The sequence below is a fragment of the Panulirus ornatus genome, chromosome 4 (genome assembly GCF_036320965.1).
Source record: "Panulirus ornatus isolate Po-2019 chromosome 4, ASM3632096v1, whole genome shotgun sequence".
Taxonomy (NCBI): Eukaryota; Metazoa; Arthropoda; class Malacostraca; order Decapoda; family Palinuridae; genus Panulirus; species Panulirus ornatus.
The window spans coordinates 68,847,808-68,867,471 of NC_092227.1; the positions used below are offsets into that span (position 1 = coordinate 68,847,808).

The 19,664-nt window shown below is 42.7% G+C and overlaps 1 protein-coding gene across 1 annotated transcript in view; it reads left to right on the forward strand.

The window, feature by feature from the left end:
• Positions 1-19,664, forward strand: part of Ac3 (Adenylate cyclase 3) — a 241,859-nt gene that overhangs the window by 189,992 nt on the left and 32,203 nt on the right. Inside the window, exon 18 of the mRNA XM_071691805.1 lies at positions 6,618-6,716. Coding sequence (XP_071547906.1) covers positions 6,618-6,716 — 99 coding nt within the window. The remainder of the gene's footprint in view (positions 1-6,617; positions 6,717-19,664) is intronic.

The window sequence follows — 19,664 nt, forward strand, 5'->3', positions numbered from 1 at the left end:
ACACAGTCACCCCTTTCATAATAAATTCAACTGCAGTACCATCCAAACTGTGTGGCATGGGCTATAGATAGGGTTGTATGTAGGAGGATGGATGTGTTGGAAATTAAATGTTTGAGGACAGTATGTGGAGTGAGGTGATTTGATCGAGTAAGAAATAAAAGGGTAAGAGAGATGTGTGGAAATAAAAATAGTGTGGTTGAGAGACAGAAGAGGGTATGTTAAAATGGTTTGGGCATATGGAGAGAATAAGTGAGGGAAGATTGACAAAGAAGATATATGTGTCAGAGGTGGAGGGAACAAGGAGAAGTGGGAGACCAAATTGGAGATGGAAGGATGGAGTGAAAAAGATTTTGAGTGATTGGAGCCTTAACATACTTGAGGTTGAGAGGCGTGCAAGGAATAGAGTGAATTGGGGCCTGGATGCAGATAGGGAGCCACTCTTCGTCTGTTTCCTGGCAGTACCTTACTGACGCAGGAAACGGCGATCAGTTATAATAAATAAATAATAATGATAATTTTTTCATACATATTCAGCATTTCTTGCATTAGCAAGGTAGCATTAAGAACAGAGGACTGTGCTTAAGAGGGAAAAGCCTCACTTGGCCCCCTTCTTTCCCCTTCTCCGTTCCTTTTTTTGAAAAAGTAAAAACTGGAGGGAAGGATTTCAAGCCCCCTGCTCCCTCCCCTTTTAGTTGCCTTTTACGACACGCAGAGAGTATTCTTTCTCCCCTATCCCCAGGGATAAATAATAATGATAATAATTATAATGATAATAATAATGTTTGAGGACAATATGTGGTGTGATGTGGTTTGATTGAGTAAAAATGTAAGGTTAAGAGAGGTGTGTAGAAATAAAAAGAGTATGGGTGAGAGAGCAGAAGAGGATGTGCTGAAATGGTTTGGACGTATGGAGAGAACGAGTGAAGAAAGATTGACTGAGAGGATATATGTGTTGGAGGTGGAGGGAACAAGGAGAAGCAGAAGACCAAATTGGAAGTGGAAGGATGGAGTGAAAAAGATTTTGAGCGATTGGTGCCAGAACATACAGCAGGGTGAGAAGCATGCAAGGAATAGAGTGAATTGAAACGATGTGGTATATCAGGGTCAACATGCTGTCAGTGGACAGAACCCAGGGCATGTGAAGTGTCTGGGGTAAACCATGTAAAGGTCTGTGGGGCCTGGATGTAGATAGGGAGCTGTGGTTTTGGTGCATTACACATGACAGCTAGAGACTGAGTGTGAACAAATGTGGCCTATTTTGTCTGTATTCTTGGTGCTACCTTGCTACAGCAGGGGATAGCAATGCTGTTTTCCTTGGGGGTGGGGTAGCGACAAGAATGGATAAAGGTAAGCAAGTATGAATATGTATGTATGTACTGTCTGCATCTATGTATGTACATATATGTATATGTTGATATGTGTATGTGCGTATGTGGGTGTTTATGTATGTATATGTGTGGATAGGCCATTCTTCGTCTCTTTCCTGGCACCACCTTCCTGATGTGGGAAACAGCAATTATGTATTATAATAATAATAGTAATGATTATATATTGATTTATTATACTTTGTTGCGAGGTAGCGCAAGGAAACAGATGAAAGAATGGCCCAACCCACCCACATACACATGTATATACATACACGTCCAAACACGCACATATACATACCTGTACATTTCATTTCAACATATACATATATATATATATATATACATACACAGACATATACATTTATACACATGTACATAATTCATACTTGCTGCCTTCATTCATTCCTGTCACCACCCTGCCACACATGAATTGACAACCCCCTCCCCCCACATGCATGTGAGGTAGTGCTAGGAAAAGACAGCTCTCATGTATAATGTACTGACACCACAGCTCCCTTTCCAAATCCAGGCCCCATAAAACTATCCACGGTTTACCCCAGACGCTTCACATGCCCTGGTTCAATCCACTGACAGCACGTCGACCCCAGTATACCACATCGTTCCAATTCACTCTATTCCTTGCACGCCTTTCACCCTCGTGCATGCTCAGGCCCCAATCGCTCAAAATCTTTTTCACTCCATCTTTCCACCTCCAATTTGATCTCCCACTTCTCCTCATTCCCTCCACCTCTGACACATATATCCTCTTTGTCAATCTTTCCTCACTCATTCTCTCAGTGTGACCAAACCATTTCAATACACCCTCTTCTGCTCTCTCAACCACACTCTTTTTATTACCACACATCTCTCTTATCCCTGTGGATATGGGAGAAAGAATACTTCACACACATTCCCCATATGTTGTAGAAAGCGACTAAAGGGGATAGGAGTGGGTGGGCTAGAAACCCCCCCCCCCCTTGTATTTTGACTTTCTAAAAGGGGAAACAGAAGGAGTCATGCGGGGAGTGCTCAACCTCTTCGAAGGCTCACATTGGGGTGTCTAAATGTGTGTGGATGTAACCAAAATGAGAAAAAAGGAGAGATAGGTAGTATGTTTGAAGAAAGGAACCTAGAAGTTTTGGCTCTGAGTGAAACGAAGCTCAAGGGTAAAGAGGGAGAGTGGTTTGGGAATGTTTTGGGAGAAAAGTCAGGGGTTGGTGACAGGACAAGAGCAAGGGAAGGAGTAGCACTAATCCTGAAACAGGAGTGATGGGAGTGTGTGATAGAGTGAACTCTAGATTGATATGGGTAAAACTGAAAATGGATGGAGAGAGATGGATGATTATTGGTGCTTATGCACCTGGGCATGAGAATAAAGATCATGAGAGGCAAGTGTTTTGGGAGCAGCTGAGTGAGTGTGTTGGTAGTTCTGATGCAGGAGACCGGAGTGATGGGTGATTTGAATGCAAAGGTGAGTAATGTGGCAGTTGAGGGAATAATTGGTGTACATGGGGTGATCAGTGTTGTAAATGGGAATGGTGAAGAGCTTGTAGATTTATGTGCTTAAAAAGGACTGGTGATTGGGAATACCTGCTTTAAAAAAAGAGATATACATAATCATATGTAAGTAGGAGATATGAACCAGAGAGCGTTATTGGATTACATGTTGATTGATAGGCGCGTGAAAGAGAGACTTTTGGATGTTAATGTGCTGAGAGGTGCAACTGGAGGGATGTCTGATCATTATTTGTGGATGCGAAGGTGAAGATTTGTAGAGGTTTTCAGAATAGAAGAGAGAATGTTTTGGTGAAGAGAGTGGCGAGAGTAAGTGAGCTTGGAAAGGAGATTTGTGTGAGGAAGTACCAGGGGAGACTGAGTGCAGAATGGAAAAAGGTGAGAGCAAAGGATGTAGGAGGAGTGGAGGAGGAATGGGATGTATTTAGGGAAGCGGTGATGGCTTGCGCAAAATATGCTTGTGGGAGATAGGCAGATTAGAAGGTAGTGAATGGTGGGATGAAGAAGTAAGATTTTAGTGAGAGAAGAGAGGCATTTGGACAATTTTTGCAGGGAAAAAATGCAAATGACTGGGAGATGTATAAAAGAAAGAGGCAGGAGGTCAAGAGAAAGGTGAAAGAGGTGAAAAAAAAGGGCAAATGAGAGTTGGGGTGAGAGAGTATCATTAAATTTTAGGGAGAATAAAAAGTTGTTTGGGAAGGAGGTAAATAAAGTGCTTAAGACAAGAGAACAAATGGGAACATCAGTGAAGGGGGCTAATGGGGAGGTAATAACAAGTAATGGTGATGTGAGAAGGATGTGGAGTGAGTATTTTGAAGGTTTGTTGAATGTGTTAGATGATAGAGTGGCAGATATAGGGTGTTTTAGTTGAGGTGGTGTGCGAAGTGAGAGGGTTAGGGAGAATGATTTGGTAAACAGAGAAGAGGTAGTGAAAGCTTTGTGGATGATGAAAGCCGGCAAGGCGGCGGGTTTGGATGGTATTGCAGTGGAATTTATTAAAAAAAAGGGGGTGACTGTGTAGTTGACTGGCTGGTAAGGATATTTAATGTATGTATAGCTCATGGTGAGGTGCCTGAGGATTGGCAGAATGCATGCATAGTGCCATTGTACAAAGACAAAGGGATAAAGGTGAGTGTTCAAATTACAGTTATAAGTTTGTCGAGTATTCTTGGGAAATTATATGGGAGGGTATTGATTGAGAGGGGTGAAGGCATGCACAGAGCATCAGATTGGGGAAGAGCAGTGTGGTTTCAGAAATGGTAGAGGATATGTGGATCAGGTGGTTGCTTTGAAGAATGTATGTGAGAAATACTGAGAAAAACAAACGGATATTTATGTAGCATTTATGGATCTGGAAAAGGCAAATGAGAGTTGATAGAGATGTGCTGTGGAAGGTATTAAGAATATATGGTGTTGGAGGCAAGTTGCTAGAAGCAGTGAGAAGTTTTTATCGAGGATGTAAGCCATGCGTACAAGTAGGAAGAGAGGAAAGTGATTGGGTCTCAGTGAATGTCGGTTTGCAGCAGGGGTGTGTGATGTCTCCATGGTTGCTTAATTTGTTTATGGATGGGTTTGTTAGGGAGGTGAATGCAAGAGTTTTGGAGAGAGGGGCAAGTATGCAGTCTGTTGTGGATGAGAGGGCTTGGGAAGTGAGTCAGTTGTTGTTCGCTGATGACACAGCGCTGGTGGCTGAATCAGGTGAGAAACTGCAGAAGCTGTTTGGCAAAGTGTGTGAAAGAAGAAAGCTGAGAGTAAGTGTGAATAAGAGCAAGGTTATTAGGTACAGTAGGGATGAGAGACAAGTCACTTGGGAGGTAAGTTTGAATGGAGAAAAACTGGAGGAAGTGAAGTGTTTTAGATATCTGGGAGTGGATTTGGCAGTGGATGGAACCATGGAAGCGGAAGTAAGTCACAGGGTGGGGAAAGGGGCGAATGTTTTGGAAGCATTGAAAAATATGTGGAAGGTGAGAACATTATCTCAGGAAAGCAAAAATGGGTATGTTTGAAGGAATAGTGGTTCCAACAACGTTATATGGTTGCGAGGCATGGGCTATGGATAGAGTTGTGCGGAGGAGGGTGGATGTGTTGGAAATTAAATGTTTGAGGACAATATGTGGTGTGAGGTGGTTTGATCGAGTAAGTAATGAAAGGGTAAGAGATATGTGTGGTAATAAAGAGAGTGTGGTTGAGAGAGCAGAGGAGGGTGTTTTGAAATGGTTTGGTCACATAGAGAGAATGAGTGAGGAAAGATTGACAAAGAGGATATATGTGTCAGGGGTGGAGGGAACAAGGAGAAGTGGGAGACCAAAGTGGAGGTGGAAGGATGGAGTGAAAAAGATTTTGAGCGATCGGGGCCTGTACATGCAGAAGGGTGAAAGGCATGCAAGGAATAGAGTGAATTAGAACGATGTGGTATACCGGGGTCGACGTGCTGTCAGTGGATTGAACCAGGGCATGTGAACCGTCTGGGGTAAACCATGGATAGTTTTGTGAGGCCTGGATGTGGAATGGTTTCGGTGCATTATACATGACAGCTAGAGACTGAGTGTGAACGAATGTGGCCTTTGTTGTGTTTTCCTAGCGCTATCTCGCGTGCATGCGGGGGGAGGGGATTGTCATTTCATGTGTGATGGGGTGATGACCGGGAATTAATAAAGGCAGCAAGTATGAATTATGTGCTTGTGTAACCTAATCTAACCTAACCTAACCTGTCTGTGTATGTATATACATGTATACGTTGAAATATATAGGTATGTCTACATGCGTGTGTGGACGTGTATGTATATATATGTGTATGTGGGTGGGTTGGGCCATTTCTTTCGTCTGTTTCCTTGCGCTACCTCACTAACACGGGAGACAGCAACAAAGTATGATAAATAAATAAAAACTCTCTTACCCTTTCATTACTTACTTGATCAAACCTCCTCACACCACATATTGTCCTCAAACATCTCATTTCCAACACATCCACCCCTCCTTTGCACAACCCTATCTATAGCCCACGCCTCAGAACCATATAACATTGTTGGAACTACTATTCCTTCAAACATACCCATTTTTGCTTTTCGAGGTAATGTTCTCACCTTCCACATATTTTTCAATCCTCCCAGAACTTTCTTCCCCTCCCCCACCCTGTGACTCACTTCTGCTTCTATGGTTCCATCCGCTGCCATATCCACCCCCAGATATCCAAAACATCTTGCTTCCTCCAGTTTTTCTCCAATCAAACTTACCTCCCAATTGACTTGTCCCTCAACCCTACTGTGCCTAATATTATTACCTTGCTCTTATTCACATTTACTCTCAGCTTTCTTCTTTCACACATTTTACCAATTCAGCCACCAGCTTCTGCAGTTTCTCACACGAATCAGCCACCAGCGCTGTATCATCAGCAAGCAACAACTTACTCACTTCCCAAGCCCTCTCATCCACAGCAGACTGCATACTTGCCCCTCTCTCCATAACTCTTGCATTTGCCTCCCTAACAAGCCCATCCATAAACAAATTAAAAAACCATGGAGACATCACACACCCCTGCTGCAAACCAACATTCACTGAGAACCAATCACTTTCCTCTCTTCCTACTAATACACATGCCTTACATCCTCGATAAAAACTTTTCACTGCTTCCAGCAATAACAATAGTGATGATAATAATTATGATAATAATAATAATAATATTGTGTGAGTCATGTGTTTGTAAGTGTTAACTAACTTGTGACTTCCCTACCCTAGCTGCTGGAGCTGCAGAAGTTTCATGACATCATCAAGATAAAAACGATTGGCTCCACCTACATGGCGGCCAGTGGCCTCAACCCCTCAAGGCAGGTGAAGGTGAGTACTGATGGGATATGAGTGTCGAGAGGGTGGCAGAGGTGTTGGAGGGTGTCAGAAATGTGGTGAGAAGGTGACAGAGGTGTGGATAGGTGATGGGAGGGATGGCAAAGGTGTGGGCTGGGAATGAGACTGGCAGAGGTGGCTTTGAAGGTGTGGGCAGGCAGAAAGAGGGCAGCAGAGATGTGAGAGGGTGGAAAGAGGCTGACAGAGATGGGGGCAGTTTGCAGGGATATGGGTAGGTAGCAAGAGGGTAGTAGAGGATTCGCCAGACGAGAGTCCATCAGAGGTATCAATAGGTGTGAAGAGTGCTGTAATTCCTTTACTTGAATTTGATAATTCCTCTAATCTACTTCAGTTGTAACCACAACAACTGCTCTGTTAAGTCTGCATCAGTTTCTCAACTTTCCACTCATAGCATTAACTTCCAGCACAAAGAGATTAAACATTTTAACTGAATTTTTGCTTTTAATTACAAAAATGGAATTCTCATAAGCCTTGTGTACACTTGTGTTGCTTGGCACCCACTCTTTTGGAGCCATTCTGATGCCTAGTATTGTCTACATAAGGTGCTGACACTGCCCAGGAGGTGGCTTGATACCTAGTATTGGCTGATCAGTTCTCTTAAGGCTTTGCCTTTACACCCCTGCTGCCTGGCACCCATTCTCTTGGAGCCAACCTTATGCTTAGTGTGGTCTACCTAAGGTGCTACCTAAGGTGGCTTGATGCCTAGTGTAAGCTGATCAAGGTGCTGACACTAGCTAACCAAGCAATCAACATTCAGTGCTTACAAAAACCTTTGCCTTAGATAACTGTACAGGTCATAAGGTTCAGTGCAGCAACCTAGCAGTGTCCCCACAAGTGTAATGACCTAATGTAAATTGATAAGTGCAAGAGTATAAATCCTAACCATAAGAATGATGGCAAGCCTCAGAGTATTACATAATACAGATCATAACTAAAAGGTATTGGAAGGAGAATGATCATGGACTATAAGGAACCAAAAACAGGGATGAATGAGTATCAGTAAATTTCAAACGAAAACAAGCGGGACTGTCAGTGAAAGGGGCAGATGATGAAGTGGTATCAGGCAGTGATGAGATGGATTGTTCCATACGTTTAATGAGTGGGTGGCAGATGTAGGGTGTCTAGGTAGGGTGGTATGCAAAGTGGAAAAGTTAAGAGGTTTGTTGAAAAGAATAGAAGTGCTGAAAGCCTTTCATAAGATAAAATATGGCGAGGTGGCTGGAGTGGATGGTATTCCCATTGGATATCTTGAGAAAGAGGGTAACTTTGTAGTTGATTTGAGGGGTAGGATTTTTATTGTGTGTATGGTTCATGGTGAGGTGCCTGAGGATTGGCAAAATGATTGTGTAGTGCCAGTGTTTAAAGGCAAGGCAAACAAAGGGGATTGTCTGAATTACAGAGATGGAAGTTTGTTAAGTGTACCAGGTAAGTTGTATGGAAGAGTGGTGATTGAGAGAGCAGTGGCATGCACAGAGCAACAGACTGGGGAGGAACAGTGTGGTTTGTGGAGTGGTAGATGTGTGGATTAGAAATTTGTATTAAAGAATGTATGTGAGAAAAATTGATTGAAAAAAAAAGGATTTGTATGTGGCATTTATGGATTTGGAGAAGCCTTATGATAGGTTTGATAAAGATGCTTTATGGAAAGTGGTAAGAATATATGGTTTAAGAGGAAAGCTATGAGAAGCAGTGAGTTTTTATGAAGAGAATAAGGCATATGTAGAAGTATATAGAGAGAGGAGAGTGAGTGGTTCCAGGTGAGAGTGGGTATGTTGCAGGGATGTGTGATATCACTATGGCCAATTCATTTGTTTATGGTTGGGGTGGTGAGGGAGGTGAATGCATGGGTCTTGGAGAGAGTAGTAGTTTTTCTGTCTGTTAGGGCAAGGGGACTGAGAAGAGTAAGTTTTTGTGTTCTGATGATAGGCCACTCATGACAGAATGAAGAGAGGAATTGCAGAAGATGGTGTCTGAATTTGGGAGATTGAGTAAAAGGAGAGACTTGTAAGTAATGTGGTTTTTAGATTTAGCAGTGAAAAGAGCAAGGTTATTTGGAATGTGAGTTTGAATGGATAGGACATGAAGGAGCAGATGAGAAAAAATGAAGAGAGGATTATGAAAGGAAGGAAAATGAAAACTCAATGGAAGTGCAGGGAATGTAGGGATGCACTCATGTGTGAATGAGGTGTTTAAAATGTTTAGAGAAATACTATCAAAGGTTGCAGAATTAGTAGTTGGATACAAGGTCATAAGGTATAGGAATAAAAAGGGCAGTGCATGGTGGACAGATGAGAATAGAAATGCTATGGAAGAGAAAAAAATGCATATGGTAGATTGCTCGATAGGAATGTACGAGTGAAAGTTCAGCAAAGGAGGAGGAAAGAATACAGTGGAATGTTAAGAAGCTGATAGAGGTAGAAGAAAGCAAAGAAAGAGTAGATGAAGATTTTGGAAGGAAGTTAGATGAAAAGTTTTGGGATAATAAGAAACTGCACTGGAAGGAAATGAAAAAAGGAAAGAGGTGGATGTAAGAGTGGAAATGTTAATGTGGGAAGTAAGGAAGGGGAGTTGCTGAATCAAAAGGAGGAAGTGAAAGGAAGACAGAAAGAGTATCTTAAAGAACTTTTGAACGTGGGAGAAGGGGAGGCAGCATTTGTTACATGCATGGATATGGAGGATCGAAGGAACAGGATACAAGTGCAAAGGCCTATAGCAAAAAGAGAAAGAGAGGTTAGGAGGGCAAAAATGAGGATGAAGGTAGGTAAGGCACCTGGAGTGGATAGGATTACAGCTGAAATGCTAAAGTATGGAGGAGAAAGTGTGTAGAGTGGATGTATTTCATATGTAATTTAGCATGGAAGCAGAAGGTTGTGCCTAAAGATCGGGTGAAAGCTATCATTGTTCCCATATTTAAAGGAAAAGTTGCTAAGGATGTATGTAGCAATTATAGGAGAATTGACAAGGAGAATATATTTGTGAGAGGTAGAGGAAACGAGAAAAAGTGGTAGACCAAATTGGAGGTGGAAGGATGGAGTGAAAAAAATTTTGAGCATTCGGGGCCTGAACATACAGGAGGGTGAGAGGCATGAAAGGAATAGAGTGAATTGGAACAATGTGGTATACTGGGGTCAACGTGCTGTCAGTGGATTGAACCAGGGCATGTGAAGTATCTAGGGTAAACTATGGAAAGTTTTGTGGGGCCTGGATGTGAATAGAGCTGTGGTTTCGGTGCATTACACATGACAGCTAGAGACTGAGTGTGAATGAATGTGGCCTTTGTCTTTTCCTAGCACTACCTCATGCGCGTGCGGGGGTTGCCATTTCATGTGTGGCGGGGTGGCAGCAGGAATGAATGAAGGCAGCAAATATGAATATGTACATGTGTATATATGTATATGTCTGTGTTTGTATATGTATGTATACATGGAAATGGAATAGGTGTGTATATGTGCTTGTGGGGGCATTTATGTATATTCATGTGTATTTGGGTGGGTTGGGCATTCTCTCATCTGTTTACTTGCGCTCCTTCGCTAATGCTGGAAACAGCGACAAAGTAAAGATATTTAATGTGTGTATGACTCATGGTGAGGTGCCTGAGGATTGGCAGAATGCATGCATAGTGCCATTGTATAAAGGCAAAGGGAATAAAGGTGCATGCTCAAATTACAGATATAAGTTTGTTGAGTATACCTGGGAAATTATATAGGTGGGTATTGATTGAGAGGGTGAAGGCATGTACGGAGCATCAGATTGGGGGAGAGATGTGTGGTTTCAGAAGTGGTAGAGGATGTGTTGATCAGGTATTTGTGAGAAATACTTAGAAAAGCAAATGGATTTGTATGTAGCATTTATGGATCTGGAGAAGGCATATGATAGAGTTGATAGAGATGTTCTGTGGAAGGTATTAAGAATATATGGTGTGGGAATTAAGTTGTTAGAAGCAGTGAAAAGTTTTTATCGAGGATGTAAGGCATGTGTATGAGTGGGAAGAGAGGAAAGTGATTGGTTCTCAGTGAATGTCGGTTTGCGGCAGGGGTGCTTGATGTCTCCATGGCTGTTTAATTTGTTTATGGATGGGGTTGTTAGGGAGGTGAATGCAAGAGTTTTGGAAAGAGGGGCAAGTATGCAGGTCTATTGTGGATGAGAGAGCTTGGGAAGTGTCAGTTGTTGTTCGCTGATGATACAGTGCTGGTGGCTGATTCAGGTGAGAAACTGCAGAAGTTAGTGACTGAGTTTGGTAAAGTGTGTGAAAGAGGAAAGCTGAGAGTAAGTGTGAATAATAGCAAGGTTATTAGGTACAGTAGGATTGAGGGACAAGTCAAGTGTGAGGTAAGTTTGAATGGAGAAAAACTGGAGGAAGTGAAGTGTTTTAGATATATGGGAGTGGATTTGGCAGCAGACGGAACCATGGAAGCAGATGTGAGTCACCGGGTGGGGGAGGGGGCGAAGGCTCTGGGAGCATTCAAAAATGCATGGAAGGGAAGAAAATTATCTTGGAAAGTAAAAAGGGTATGTTTGAAGGAATAGTGGTTCTAACAATGTCATATGGTTGTGAGGCTATAGATAGAGTTGTGTGGAGGAGGGTAGATGTGTTGGAAATGAGATGTTTGAGGAAAATATGTGGTGTGAGGTAGTTTGATTGAGTAAATAATGAAAGGGTAAGAGAGATGTTTGGTAATAAAAAGAGTGTGGTTGAGAGAGTAGAGGAGGGTGTTTTGAAATGGTTTGGTCACATGGAGAGAATGAATGAGGAAAGATTGACAAAGAGGATATGTGTCAGAGTTGGAAGAAACAAGAAGTGGGAGACCAAATTGGAGGTGGAAAGATGGGGTGAAAAAGATTTTGAGTGATCGGGGCCTGAACATGCTGGAGGGTGAAAGGCGTGCAAGGAATAGAGCGAATTCGAACGATGTGGTATACCAGGGTTGACATGCTGTCAATGAATTGAACCAGGGCATGTGAAGTGTCTGAGGTAAACCATAGAAAGTTTAGCTGGGCCTGAATATTGAAAGGGAGCTGTGGTTTCAGTGCATTATACATGACAGCTAGAGACTGAGTGTGAATGAATGTGGCCTTTGTTGTCTTTTCCAAGCGCTACCTCCTCGTGTGAGGGGGAGGGGGTTATCATTTCATGTGTTGCGGGTGGCGACAGGAATAAATAAAGGCAGCACGTATAAATTATGTATATGTGTATATATGTATATGTTAGTGTATGTATATATGTGTATACGTTGAAATATATAGGTATGTATATGTGGGTGTGTGGAAGTGTATGTATATACATGTGTATGTAGGTAGGTTGGGCCATTCTTTCATCCACTTTCTTGTGCTACCTCGCTAACGGCGGGAGACAGCAACAAAGTATTATGAAGGTTTTGTTGAAAGTGTTTGATGATAGAGTGGCAGATATGGGGTGTTTTGGTCGAGGTGGTGTACAAAGTGAGAGGGTTAGGGAGAATGATTTGGTAAACAGAGAAGAGGTAATAAAAGCTTCGCGGAAGATGAAAGCCGGCAAGGCAGCGGGTTTCGATGGTATTGCAGTGGAATTTATTAAAAAAGGGGGTGACTGTATTGTTGACTGGTTGGTAAGGCATTCCTCACGTGTCGCAGAAGGCGACTAAAGGGGACGGGAGCGGGAGGCTAGAAACCCTCCCTTCCTTCCTTGTATTTTAATTTTCTAAAAGGGGAAACAGAAGGAGGAGTCACGCAGGGAGTGCTCATCCTCCTTGAAGGCTCAGATTGGGGTGTCTAAATGTGTGTGGATGTAACCAAGATGAGAAAAAAGTAGAGATTGGTAGTATGTTTGAGGAAAGGAACCTGGATGTTCTGGCTCTGAGTGAAATGAAGCTAAAGGGTAAAGAGGAAGAGTGGTTTGGGAATGTCTTGGGAGTAAAGTCGGGTTGGTGAGAGGACAAGAGCAAAGGAAGAAGTAGCACTACTCCTGAAACAGGAGTGGTGGGAGTATGTGATAGAGTGTAAGAAAGTAAACTCTAGATTGATATGGGTAAAACTGAAGTGGATGGAGAGAAATGGGTGATTATTGGTGCATATGCACCTGGGCATGAGAAGAAAGATCATGAGAGGCAAGTGTTTTGGGAGCAGCTAAGTGAGTGTGTTAGTAGTTTTGATGCACGTGACCAGTTTATAGTGATGGGTGATTTGAATGCAAAGGTGAGTAATGTGGCAGTTGAGGGAATAATTGGTGTACATGAGGTGTTCAGTCTTGCAAATGGAAATGGTGAAGAGCTTGTAGATTTGTGCGCTGAAAAAGGACTGATGATTGGGAATACCTGGTTTAAAAAGAGAGATACATAAGTATACATATGTAAGTAGGAGAGATGGCCAGAAAGCATTATTGGAGTACTTGTTAATTGATAGGCGCATGAAAGAGAGACTTTTGGATGTTAATGTGCTGAGAGGTGCAACTCGAAGGATGTCTGATCGTTATCTTGTTGAGGCGAAGGTGAAGATTTGTAGAGCTTTTCAGAAAAGAAGAGAGAATGTTGGGGTGAAGAGAGTGGTGAGAGTAAGTGAGCTTGGGAAGGAGACTTGTGTGAGGAGAGACTGAGTACAGAATGGAAAAAGGTGAGAACAAAGGATGTAAGAGGAGTGGGGGAGGAATGAGATGTATTTAGGGAAGTAGTGATGGACTGCACAAAAGACGCTTGTGGCATGAGAAGCGTGGGAGGTGGGCAGATTAGAAAGGGTAGTGAGTGGTGGGATGAAGAAGTAAGATTATTAGTGAAAGAGAAGAGAGAGGCATTTGGACAATTTTTGCAGGGAAATAATGCAAATGACTGGGAGATATATAAAAGAAAGAGGCAGACCAAGAGTAAGGTGCAAGAAGTGAAGAAGAGGGCAAATGATAGTTAGGGTGAGAGAGTATCATTGAATTTTAGGGAGAATAAAAAGATATTTTGAAAGGAGGTAAATAAAGTGCGCAAGACAAGGGAACAAATGGGAACATCAGTGAAGGGGGCTAATGGGGAGGTGATAACAAGTAGTGCTGATGTGAGAAGGAGATGGAGTGAGTATTTTGAAGGTTTGTTGAATGTGTTTGATGATACAGTAGCAGATATAGGGTGTTTTGGTCGAGGTGGTGTGCAAAGTGAGAGGGTTAGGGAGAATGATTTGGTAACTAGAGAAGAGGTAGTAAAAGCTTTGCAGAAGATGAAAGTCGGCAAGGCAGCAGGTTTGGATGGTAGTGCAGTGGAATTTATTAAAAAAGGAGGTGACTGTGTTCTTGACTGGTTGGTAAGGTTATTTGATGTACGTATGACTCATGGTGAGGTGCCTGAGGATTGGTGGAATGCTTGCATAGTGCCATTGTACAAAGGCAAAGGGGATAAAGATGAGTGCTCAACTTACAGGACGTATAAGTTTGTTGAGTATTCCTGGGAAATTTTATTGGAGGGTATTGATTAAGAGCATCAGATTGGGGAAGAGCAGTGTGGTTTCAGAAGTGGTAGAGGATATGTGGATCATGTGTTTGCTTTGAAGAATGTATGTGGGAAATACTTAGAAAAGCAAATGGATTTGTATGTAGCATTTATGGATCTGGAGAAGGCATATGATAGAGTTGATAGAGATGCTCTGTGCAAGGTATTAAGAATCTATGGTGTGGGAGGCAAGTTGTTAGAAGCAGTGAAAAGTTTTTATTGAGGATGTAAGGCATGTGTACGTGTAGGAAGAGAGGAAAGTGATTGGTTCTCAGTGAATGTCGGTTTGCAGCAGGGGTGCGTGATGTCTCCATGGTTGTTTAATTTGTTTATGGATTGTATTGTTAGGTAGGCGAATGCAAGAGTTTTGGAGAGAGGGGCAAGTGTGCAGTCTGTTGGGGATGAGAGAGCTAGGGAAGTGAGTCAGTTGTTGTTCACTGATGATACAGCGCTGATGGCTGATTCGGGTGAGAAACTGCAGAAACTGGTGACTGAGTTTGATAAAGTGTGTGAAAGAAGAAAGTTGAGAGTAAATGTGAATAAGAGGAAGGTTATTAGGTACAGTAGGGTTGAGGGACAAGTCAGTTGGGAGGCACTTTTAAATGGAGAAAAACTGGAGGAAGTGAAGTGTTTTAGATATCTGGGAGTGGATTTGGCAGCGGATGGAACCATGGAAGCGGAAGTGAATTATAGGATGGGGGAGGGGGCGAAAGTTCTGGGTGCATTGAAAAATGTGTGGAAGGTGAGAACATTATCTCGGAAAGCAAAAATGGGTATGTTTGAAGGAATAGTGGTTCCTACAATGTTATATGGTTATGAGGCGTGGCTATAGATAGAGTTGTGCGGAGGAGGGTGGATGTGTTGGAAATGAGATGTTTGAGGACAATATGTGGTGTGAGGTAGTTTGATTGAGTGAGTAATGAAAGGGTAAGAGAGATTTGTGGTAATAACAAGAGTGTGGTTGAGAGAGCAGAAGAGGGTGTATTGAAATGGTTTGATCATATGGAGAGAATGAGTGATGAAAGATTGACCAAGAGGATATATGTGTCAGAGGTGGAAGGAATGAGAAGTGGGAGACCAAATTGGAGGTGGAAGGATGGAGTGAAAAAGATTTTGAGTGATCGGGGCCTGAACATGCAGGAGGGTGAAAGGCGTGCAAGGAATAAAGTGAATTGGAATGATGTGGTATACCAGGGTTGACGTGCTGGCAATGGATTGAACCAGGGCATGTGAAGCGTTTGGAGTAAAAAATAGAGTTTTATGGTGCCTAGATATGGAAAGGGAGCTATGGTTTCGGTGCATTACACATGACAGCTAGAGACTTGAGTGTGAACAAATTTGGCCTTTGTTGTCTTTTCCTAGCTCTACTTCATGTGTGCACGGGGGGAGGGGGGTGCTGTTTTATGTGTGGCGGGTTGGCAGCGGGAATGAATAAAGGCAGCAAGTATGAATTATGTACATATATAGATATGTATATGTCTGTTGAAATATATAGGTATGTATATGTGTGTGTGTGTGGACATGTATGTATATACATATGTATGTGGGTGGTTTTGCCATTCTTTCGTCTGTTTCCTTGCGCTACCTCACTAATGTGGGAGACAGCGACAAAGTATAATAAAATGAATATAAGAAGGAGTCACGCCGGGAGTGCTCATCCTCCTCGAAGGCTCAGATTGGGTTGTCTAAATGTGTGTAGATGTAACCAAGATGAGAAAAAAGGAGAGATAGCTAGTATGTTTGAGGAAAGGAACCTGGATGTTTTGGCTCTGAGTGAAACAAAACTCAAAGGTAAAGGAGAAGAGTGGTTTGGGAATGTCTTGGGAGTAAAGTCAGAGGTTAGTGAGGTTAGTGAGAGGACAAGAGCAAGGGAAGGAGTAGCACTACCCCTGAAACTGGAGTGGTGGGAATATGTGATAGAGTGTAAGAAAGTAAACTCTAGATTGATATGGGTAAAACTGAAAGTGGATGGAGAGAGATGGGTGATTATTGGTGCACATGCACCTGGGCATGGGAGGAAAGGTCATGAGAGGCAAGTGTTTTGGGAGCAGCTAAGTGAGTGTGTTAGTAGTTTTGATGCACGAGACCGGGTCATAGTGATGGGTGATTTTAATGCGAAGGTGAGTAATGTGGCAGTTGAGGGAATTGGTGCACATGGGGTGTTCAGTGTTGTAAATGGATTGAAGAGCTTGTAGATTCATGTGCTGAAAAAGGACTGGTGATTGGGAACACTTGGTTTAAAAAGAGATATATACATAAGTATACGTGTGTAAGTAGGCGAGATGTCCAGAGAGCGTTATTGGATTACATGTTGATTGATAGGCACGTGAAAGAGAGACCTTTGGATGTTAATGTGCTGAGAGATGCAACTGGAGGGATGTCTGATCATTATCTTTTGGAGGCGAAGGTGAAGATTTGCAGAGATTTTCAGAAAAGAAGAGAGAATGTTGGGGTGAAGAGAGTGGTGAGAGTAAGTGAGCTTGGGAAGGAGACTTGTGTGAGGAAGTACCAGGAGAGACTGAGTACAGAATAGAGAAGGGTGAGAACAAAGGATGTAAGGGGAGTGGGGGAGGAATGAGATGTATTTAGGGAAGCAGTGATGGCTTGCGCGAAGATGCTTATGGCTTGAGAAGGGTGGGTGGTGGGCAGATTAGAAAGGGTAGTGAGTGGTGGGATGAAGAAGTAAGATTATTAGTGAAAGAGAAGAGAGAGGCATTTTGGCACTTTTTGCAGGGAAATAATGCAAATGACTGGGAGATGTGTAAAAGAAAGAGGCAGAAGGTCAAGAGAAAGGTGCAAGAGGTGAAAAAGAGGGCAAATGAGAGTTGGGGTGAGAGAATATCATTAGATTTTAGGGAGAATGAAAAGATGTTTTGGAAGGAGATAAATAAAGTGCGTAAGACAAGGGAACAAATGGGAACTTCAGTGAAGGGGGCTAATGGGGAGGTGATAACAAGTAGTGGTGATGTGAGAAGGAGATGGAGTGCGTATTTTAAAGGTTTGTTGAATGTGTTTGATGATAGAGTGGCAGATATAGGGTGTTTTGGTCGAGGTGGTGTGCAAAGTGAGAGGGTTAGGGGAAATGATTTGGTAAACAGAGAAGAGGTAGTAAAAGCTTTGCGGAAGATGAAAGTTGGCAAGGCAGTGGGTTTAGATGGTATTGCAGTGGACTTTATTAAAAAAGGGGGTGACTGTATTGTTGACTGGTTGGTAAGGTTATTTAATGTATGTATGACTCATGGTGAGGTGCCTGAGGATTGGCAGAATGCTTGCATAGTGCCATTGTACAAAGGCAAAGGGGATAAAGATGAGTGCTCAAATTACAGAGGTATAAGTTTGTTGAGTATTCCTGGGAAATTATATGGGAGGGTATTGATTGAGAGGGTGAAGGCATGTACAGAGCATCAGAATGGGGAAGAGCAGTGTGGTTTCAGAAGTGGTAGAGGATGTGTGGATCAGGTGTTTGCTTTGAAGAATACTTAGAAAAACAAATGGATTTGTTTGTAGCATTTATGGATCTAAAGAAGGCATATGATAGAGTTGATAGAGATGCTCTGTGGAAGTTATTAAGAATATATGGTGTGGGAGGCAAGTTGTTAGAAGCAGTGAAAAGTTTTTATCGAGGATGTAAGGCATGCGTACGTGTAGGAAGAGAGGAAAGTGATTGGTTCTCAGTGAATGTAGTTTAGCGGCAGGGGTGTGTGATGTCTCCATGGTTGTTTAATTTGTTTATGGATGGGGTTGTTAGGGAGGTGAATGCAAGAGTTTTGGAAAGAGGGGCAAGTATGCAATCTGTTGTGGATGAGAGAGCTTGGGAAGTGAGTCATTTGTTTTTCGCTGATGATACAGTGCTGATGGCTGATTCGGGTGAGAAACTGCAGAAGCTGGTGACTGAGTTTGGTAAAGTGTGTGAAAGAAGAAAGCTAGGAGTAAATGTGAATAAGAGCAAGGTTATTAGGTACAGTAGGGTTGAGGGACAAGTCAACTGGGAGGTAAGTTTGAATGGAGAAAAACTGGAGGAAGTGAAGTGTTTTAGATATCTGGGAGTGGATATGGCAGCGGATGGAACCATGGAAGCGGAAGTGAATCATAGGGTGGGGGAAGGGGTAAAAGTTCTGGGAGCGTTGAAGAATGTGTGGAAGTCGAGAACATTATCTCGGAAAGCAAAAATGGGTATGTTTGAAGGAATAGTGGTTCCAATAATTTTATATGGTTGCGAGGCGTGGGCTATAGATAGAGTTGTGCAGAGGAGGGTGAATGTGCTGGAAATGAGATGTTTGAGGACAATATGTGGTGTGTGGTGGTTTGATCGAGTAAGTAATAATAGGATAAGAGAGGTGTGTGGTAATAAGAAGAGTGTGGTTGAGAGAGCGGAGGAGGGTGTGTTGAAGTGATTTAGTCACATGGAGAGAATGACTGGGAAGAGATTGACAAAGAAGATATATGTGTCAGAGGTGAAGGGAATGAGGAGAAGTGGGAGACCAAATTGGAGGTGGAAAGATGGAGTGAAAAAGATTTTGAGTGATCGGGGCCTGAACATGCAGGAGAGTGAAAGGCATGCAAGGAATAGAGTGAATTGGAACGATGTGGTATACCGGGGTCGACTTGCTGTCAATGGATTGAACCAGGGCATGTGAAGTGGCAGGGGTAAACCATGGAAAGTTCTGTGGGGCCTGGATGTGGAAAGGGAGCTGTTGTTTCGGTGCATTATTACATGACAGCTAGAGACTGAATGTGAGTGAAAGTGGCCTTTGTTGTCTTTTCCCAGCGCTACCTCGCGCACATTTGGGGGAGGGGGTGGTTATTTTCATTTGTGACAGGGTGGCGATGGGAATGAATAAAGGCAGACAGTATGAATTATGTGCATGTGTATATATGTATATGTCTGTGTGTGTATATATATGTATACGTTGAGATGTATAGGTATGTATATTTGCATGTGTGGATGCGTATATATATACATGTGTATGTGCATGGGTTGGGCCATTCTTTCATCTGTTTCCTTGCGCTGCCTTGCTAACGTGGGAGACAGCGAGAAAGCAAATTACGTAAATGAATATGTATACATATGTAATTTTATTTTTTTATTGTACTGTGTCGCTATCTCCCGCATTAGCGAGGTAGTGCAAGGAAACAGACGAAAGAAAGGCCCAACCCACCCACATACCTCTGTGTCAAAGGTGGAGGGAATGAGGAGAAGTGGGAGACCAAATTGGAGGTGGAAAGATGGAGTGAAAAAGATTTTGAGTGACTGCGGCCTGAACATGCAGTAGGGTGAAATGTGTGCAAGGAATAGAGTGAATTGGAACGATGTGGTATACCGGGGTTGATGTGCTGTCAATGGATTGAACCAGGGCATGTGAAGCGTCTGGGGTAAACCATGGAAAGCTTTGTGGGGCCTGGATGTGGAAAGGGAGCTGTGGTTTAGGTGTATTATTACATGACAGCTAGAGACTGAGTGTGAATGAATGTGGCCTTTGTT